General features: G+C 42.2%; 1 protein-coding gene across 4 annotated transcripts; it reads left to right on the top strand.

Annotated features, from left to right (window-relative positions):
* The first annotated feature begins 242 nt into the window (after positions 1–242).
* proza (protein Z, vitamin K-dependent plasma glycoprotein a) lies at positions 243–6395 on the top strand. Of its 4 annotated transcripts, none has more exons than XM_080510724.1 (9): positions 243–462; positions 2505–2643; positions 3112–3263; positions 3390–3414; positions 3482–3595; positions 3674–3808; positions 4799–4914; positions 5083–5200; positions 5423–6395. In XM_080510724.1, exons 2-9 carry the CDS (start codon positions 2565–2567, stop codon positions 5953–5955), a joined length of 1272 nt encoding a protein of 423 aa, XP_080366850.1. In that variant the 5' UTR covers positions 243–462; positions 2505–2564; the 3' UTR covers positions 5956–6395. The 4 variants fall into 4 exon arrangements, with proteins under 4 accessions (XP_080366850.1, XP_080366849.1, XP_080366847.1 ...); XM_080510723.1 differs by having other exon boundaries at positions 2502–2643; XM_080510721.1 differs by having other exon boundaries at positions 243–467.
* The last annotated feature ends 936 nt before the right edge of the window (positions 6396–7331 follow it).

The raw sequence follows: 7331 nt of genomic DNA, 5'->3' as shown, positions 1-7331 counted from the left end.
CAGAATTATTGATCCTTTGCAACTTGAATTGTTCACTGATTTAAACTTTGTCTACTGTATAATAATTCTCGTCATTATTTGAACGTGTTCAAAGCAAGTCTTTCGATTTTAAATGACTATCTTTGTTTTTGTTTTAATGTCTGTGCAGCTTGTACTTATCCCAGACATTCAACTGGGTGTGTATAAAGTACATGTAGTCCCCCCCTCCCCGCTGCGTCCTGGGCCTGCGCCGGTGCTCAGCCTGGTCTTGCAGCGCCCCCTAAAGTCGCGCTGTTGTCATCAGCCTCTGCGCACAGGCAGTAAACAGTGTAGAGGAGAGAGGGACGGGTTCGGATCTGCTCATTTGACGGGGAGTTTTGGATCAGCGGGCTCGATCCTTCCAAGGAAACAGCGGCGGAGAGCGTCAGTGCGCAGCGGGCTGAGGGCGCAGGCCGGGCCGGTGCGTCGATTCAGTCCTGGGCGGTAAGGTACAGATCATCCCCGCTGCTGTTGCTGCTGCTGCTGTTTGTTTATATATATATATGTATATATACGTTACTCTGACTCCTTTTTTGGCCTGCTCAGCTGACCCACCCTGAAAACAGTGACGAATCTGGACACATTTCCCTGCTTTTGGACGAGCGGCACCTCGGAGCGCATCATGTTTATTAAAACATGATGTCTCACCCCTCCATCTTTGTTTGATCCATTCTTGATGAGCTAATGCTAGGATGACAACAGCCACAGAGGAAGCACAGGATGTCCTCCTAATGTGAAATAATCCCCGTTTGTAATCTGCAGGGCAACCCCCGTTTAGACCCAAAAACATGATGTGGATTATTTGGGGCGCATGGCTGAAGCTTTGGTTTCTGTTTACAATGTGTCAACAAATACTGCCTGTCATCCCCACAAACATGGCAGCCTTGTAATCATGACCAGCTTCAATGTATCATTTGAACATATGAACATAATAATAATAATAATAATAATAATAATAGGAAAACGACCTATTTGAAGGCTCTTTTTAACAATATATAATGTAACAATGGTCCATGACTCCCAATGATGTAACACTTTTTTTGCGTTTTTTTTCATAATGTACCAACTTGCCAATAGTGTAGTAAAGATTTTGATCCATCATCTCAACAACATTTTTGCCAATAATATAAGTTTTTACATGGCTTAAATAGCATTTAAAAAAATCTATATTTTTAAATTGTATAACTGCATCCAATGATGTCATAATGTACACACAGGTTTCATTTCTTGGACATAAAAGCTATTTTTGCAGGTTTTGTGCAGTTTGCTTCTCAAAAGCAAATATGGCGGATGAGCTAGTAGTGGTTGTTGTGGATACATGTGTGGAAAAAAAGTAATTTAACATTTCGTTACATTATTTAACCATTGTTATATAATTGGTTGTTACATTTTTGCTTTTTCTTACGTCCATGAATTATGGAATGTCCACCAGTGTTTGGTTTCTCTATTACGGGGTTAAACTAGAGCACTATAGAGAGGAGACATAATAATTCCTTTATAATAGTAGAATCAAATACTGTGTATCAAGGAGGGGCAATTTTTACCATTGTGAGATCTGCAAAAATGTCTTCATCAACAGAATCATGGCAGCTGATTTAATAAAAAGAGACAATTTGCATTCTGTCTTTTTCCCCGCAAAACAAACCTGGTCATACAGAAATACGATGGAAATTTAATTGATACCTTGCCCAAATATACTTAAATTGACCATCATCCTCCCACCCAAACCAATATAAGACCAATAAGATATATATATATATATATATATATTGGGAAATTGACTCGCCAGTTGTGATCAAACTGATGCATATTATTAAAAATTATCATGTTACTCAATTTAATTAAACATACAGGAACTAAAACATTGTTATTTGACATTTCAGCCAGCCAGGACAATCTAATGAAAAAAAACACCAAGAAAGTTAATATTTTTTTTCTTTACTCTTTATGTGTTTTACCTGCAGTACTTTTTGAAGTATAGAGTATGTTTTTCAGGTCCTCTGATTTGCACTTGGATGAAGATACCTAAATAAGACACTTTTCCTAAAGGTCCAAAGTACTCCAGATATGTTTTCATGATATATGAGTTGATGTGTTTCCCCATAAAAGTGAAATCACAGTTTCTAAAAAGCAGCGAAGAGAGGGCTAGAAGCACAAACAGCTTCTCTGGCCATTTGGTAGTATTGATGGCTCCTCAGTGCAGAGGGCTCCCTAAATGAAGCCATAAATTTCATAAATAACCAGAGAGCCAGCTGCTACCGAGACCAGACAATAACTGCACTGCACCACAATAAGTGCTCTCCACTACTTCATAACAACTAGCAGCGATTTCTATTCATTCCTGATAAGTGCAAGAGGTGGACCACATCGAATGACTCTCATTCTTCTCTCAGTCGCATCTCCTCCCACAGCTCTGTGTCTTCTCTTTGTTTTTATCTCATGCCTTGTGCATCGCATCGATAACCCACTGGGTGTGTTTCCAGTAGGGCACACTCGTCGAAGCAGCGCTGAAGTTCTCCGGACTGGGATAGGATTTCCTGTCAACCATGCAACCCACAACAGCTTCCGCCGCTCTCCTGTGTCTCCTGGCCGGAGCCGTGGCGGCCATTCAGGTCCCACAGACGGGTGAGTGGGACGGACGTGGAGCCTGATGGCGCTGGAGGCGTTGGGGTCTGACCCCAGCAGAGAGGACAGAGATGTCAGGAGCTGGAAAAACAAATGTTTATAATGTGGACCGCGTCACGTCTGCACGAAAAACAGTCTGTATATATCCGAGAAGTGAGGGGATTTATTTTGTTGAGCCTCTTCTTGAAACTGTTCCAACTTGTCAATATGTGTCACCTGCAGCTGATCAATTGAAATGTAAGTGGTGCGGTGAAATGTCTGACTTTCAGCAGCTAATGTGTTGCTTGCTTTTAATTGCATTTGACACACTGCCGCACACTTTTTAGGATTGAACCAGAAAAATGCTGCTGTATTTTCACCCCGCTCCAAAGCGAGCAAGACGGTGTCGACAGTGTTTCGACGGGGGGGATAAAGCCGGTCGATGAACTGACAATACTAAGATAACTGAGATGTCGCCTGTGTCCACAGTGTTCCTGGATAAGCAGCAGGCCAGCTCAGTGATTTCCCGCCAGAAGAGAAATACTGGCAGCAAACAGGCCTCCACTCTGGAGCAGGCCTGTATGGAGAGGGTCTGCTCATATGAGGAGGCCAGAAGGTTTTTTCAGGACTCTTACCGCACGGTGAGCTCACTGTTTATCCTCTCCTCGCGCTCCTCCCGTGTCCTCAAACGACTCTTCATTAGTTTACAGAGGAAAATCACTGTGCAGCTGCGGCTGTTCGCTTACCGCGTGCGTTTTCTCTTCCAGGATATCTTCTGGTCGGTCTACATCGGTGAGTATTGTATTAAAACGCTCCCTATTAGTGCACAGTCAGTCTGAGCGCATCCCTTTGGTTTTAGATGGAGACCAGTGTGCAGACAAGCCCTGCAAAAACGGAGCCATGTGTTCGGATAGCGTGGGAGGCTACGATTGCGTCTGCAAGTCTGGTTTCACAGGCGTCCACTGTGAAACAGGTATGAGAGAGATGCCAGTGTTGATTTGCTTCACTTCCCCCGTGCAATCGCTTGCAACCTTTTTCTTCCTGTTCCCAGACCAGACTCTGTGCCCCCTGGAGACCGATAAGGGCTGCTCCCAGTTTTGTAAACCAGACTACATATCCTACAAATGCTCCTGCGCTCAGGGATGGACGCTCAGCACCACAAATAAGAATAAGTGTGAAGCAGCAGGTATGTTGTGCTGAATAGAAATGTCTGGTTTGTGATTCAGTAAAATTGTGATTTTATAAGTTATTGCAGAGAATCAGATCACTTGACGCGATGTGATTTGATGAAAAAAATCAGGGAGTTACACATTTCACACAAAGGTAGCGCCTCCATGAGGACAGAGGTTCAAGCGGAGGATGAGCAAAGTGGAAATACTTAAACTTACGATGTGGGTGATGCCAATTTTCACTGCCGTAATACATTAAATTGTGTTGTTTCACCTTGAATCTCTCGGTTGTGTGAAGGAGGAGAGTCCCCGCGGGGCTTTCCTCGTGGATGTGGAGTTTATTGCCTCTATTTATGATGTGAGATAAAACTTGTTATTTGTGCTAAAAGAGACTTTAAAGTCGAACGTCATTGAGGAGATTTGGGGTTTTGAATACCAGACGGTCGACTGTCTGGGTCCACGACTCATATGGGAACCTGCTGAATGATTGTGGCTCCAACAAAGATGCCAAAAGCTTGTGGATTATTATGAATGATAATTTGTAACCATAAGAGTTCGTATTTATAAGATCATATGAGATTCTAAGATTGGAGGTCAGCCTGGTCAACAGGAACATTTCTGATGCATTTTCACAAACATTTTTTTTTTTTTTTAAATGAACATCAAACATCAGAACAAATAATTAAATTGAATTGTTTTTAAAATTAATCTGTAGAGTTTCAAAATCCAGTGGATATAGATGATACTCAGAAACTCTAATAATAGAAAAACACACTTCCTCGCCAATTTTAAGTTCTCTCACTGAATTCATCTCACAGCTACACATATTTCCTTAACATTTGAGAAAATGATGGCCAGTGTTTTTATTTGTTTTAAGTCAAATTTCCCATATTGAATCTGACAAACAAAGGATATTATGTCATCTGAAAGAGACTTTTGTTAAAAAAATTTTTTTTAATATATATATACTGTATTTTTTATTTTTTTTTCTAATTCTCTGTTGGCAGTTGAACAGCCCTGTGGTAAGTTGAGGAGCCTGAGTCAGTGGCAGTCCAGACAGACCAGCAACGTACAGAGTAACTATGAAGGACTGGCCTGCACTTCAACAGAGTGTCCCTGGCAGGTAAGGACACACACACACACACACACACACACACACACACACACACACACACACACACACACACACACACACACACACACACACGGTGACACATTGATTTTTTTTTTTTTTTTAATTCCCACTACCACCCGACAGTGATCCAGACTCCTGTGGTCATGTTGTTTACAGGCTTTCCTGAAAAGTTCAGAGTCAGCAGGTTTCTGCAGCGGCGTCATCCTGAAAGACAACCTCGTCCTGACCACAGCTCAGTGTGCCACCAAGTACGCTTCCTACCAAGTGGCTGTTGGTGAGTGAACAAAACACAGGAAGACATAGCGTACCTGCATCGGTACAGTTCATGTAATGAACTCAAATGAAACAGATTTAAACACAGTTCTTTGGGGGGGGGGGGGATAGACGACACATATGCGTGAAATATAAAGCTTTTTACTGTAATGACACCCTCCATTATTTTCAAGACATGACTAAGAACTCCAAGAAGTTGGTTATCATAATTTCTCCTCCTCAGGCAAACGCAGTGTGACTTCAGACGTTGATGGACGTACGTTTTTTGTCAAAAAACATCACATCCACCCGCGCTATGTGGAAGGACGTCCAGAAAATGACCTGGCTGTGGTCGAGCTCCGCGATCGCATCCGATTCACGAGCAGCATTATTGCCGCCTGTCTGCCGGAAAAAGACTTTGCCGAGAGCATCTTGATGCAGGGAGATCTCCCCGCCGTGGTCACTGGCTGGAGGGAGCCCAAAGACACACTGGACTTCCAGGGCCCGCTCATGCTCAACCACTTGGCGTACAACCGGCTGCCACAGTGCCTGGACACTTACCCCGACCTGATGACCAATAAAATGGGCTGCACCGTTGCTCGACCCGGAGCTGACTGCACCATGAGCGCCGGCAGCCCCCTGCTCACCCTCTACCGGGAGGTCTTCTTCCTCACCGGGGTGGTGAGCACCAACCCCGGTGCGGAGTGCAGCAAGGGCTACATCTTCCAGAAGGTGTCGCGCCACCTGAACTGGCTGCGGACCTTGGGGGCGCGTTAGATGGCGTAGTCATGTTGGTTATTAGTCATGGCCTATTACCGGTGAATACATTATAAAACAGGGATTACCATGATCATTGTATTCTTTCCCTCCTATTAGCTTCGTCTGTCCTCCTGAGAATATCCATACCCATCTTAACAACATATACACTGGAGGCTCCAACAGGGTTGCTTCTCTTTCTCGGGAAATTCCTCTTTGGTCCACCAGATGGCGCGCACCTGACATAAACAGCGTAGAACGTCTTGCATGTACGTAACTTAACAACCTCAAAAACAGCAAGAGATATGTGAATTATTCAGCATGTGTTTTTGTGAAGTGGCCATACCTTTTAATAGCCATTAAAGTGATGTTATTTTAGCAACAGCTGTACCGGTTGATGTGCACCTTTTCAACCTCCGTGTTATCACTGTCAACTGAATGTAATAAATATTAACACCACAGCTTTTGTCGCCTATGTTGTTTTACTTGAAGAAGAAACTGGGAGATAAAGGATGATTCAATCCACACAGATTCACTCCATTTTGTTTTCAGGAGGCTCATGACATAATATAATCCAGTCGTGACAACAGAGCTGGAATTACATTATGATGATGTAGAGTATTGAACAAGAACTACAAAAGACTAAAAATAAATACAGAATATAGGAAAGTAACTTGAGTACTGATTGTGAACAGAGGCAGTTTAACTGATCAAAACTGATTTAAGTTATGAGCTCAGCTATCGTAACCTTTAAGGAAAATAATTATGGTTAAATAAGTTAAAACGATTGATTCTGTCTTGTGTATATGTATGGCCATGTATTTGCATCATATATTATGCTATCATGATTGGTGATCATGGACATTTTTTAATTTTATTTTACATTCATAATACTTTATTAAATAAAATGAAAAGAAATTTATATGATAAACAACAACAAAGCCTTTTTGAGACTAGCATCCAACACTTCCACAGGTTTATGTGTTGCTAAATGTCCACAACATTCTTGATTGTGAAATGGAACTCTTCATCCTGTGTGGACATCAGATATGAACATATTTATCCAGTCATTATCCAGTGTATCAGAGGTATAATGCAGAATCAGTCAAGCGTAAACACATTGACACCTACAAGAGGATTAATTCTCAAAAGAAAGACCCTGAAACTCCAACCAGGATGTTCTTATTGTAAGATGAGTGTTAACCACTAGACTGCCTCATTTTCATTTGGTTTTCAATATCACAAATGTAATTAAAATGCTCCGTTTCTATCACACATCCTCCTTATATTTTTAAGTTTTATTGTCAGCTTCACAATTGCAGAATTGTCCAGCACGGGATGATAATTTGGCAGCATGGAGGTGGAGTGTTTAGCTCTCGTGTCCAGTTTGAGTTCAG

This window comes from Blennius ocellaris (assembly GCF_963422515.1).
Source record: "Blennius ocellaris genome assembly, chromosome: 16".
Classification (NCBI taxonomy): domain Eukaryota; kingdom Metazoa; phylum Chordata; class Actinopteri; order Blenniiformes; family Blenniidae; genus Blennius; species Blennius ocellaris.
Note: the sequence above shows the minus strand (reverse complement) of the source record. Positions and strands in the feature narration are given on the sequence as shown.

Excerpts from the sequence above, each read along its gene's own strand:
- proza (XM_080510724.1), top strand. The coding sequence starts at position 2,565 with ATGCAACCCACAACAGCTTCCGCCGCTCTCCTGTGTCTCCTGGCCGGA. Across the intron at positions 3,264-3,389 it reads TTCAGGACTCTTACCGCACG|GATATCTTCTGGTCGGTCTA; the intron begins GTGAGCTCACTG and ends TTTCTCTTCCAG. Across the intron at positions 3,809-4,798 it reads GAATAAGTGTGAAGCAGCAG|TTGAACAGCCCTGTGGTAAG; the intron begins GTATGTTGTGCT and ends CTCTGTTGGCAG.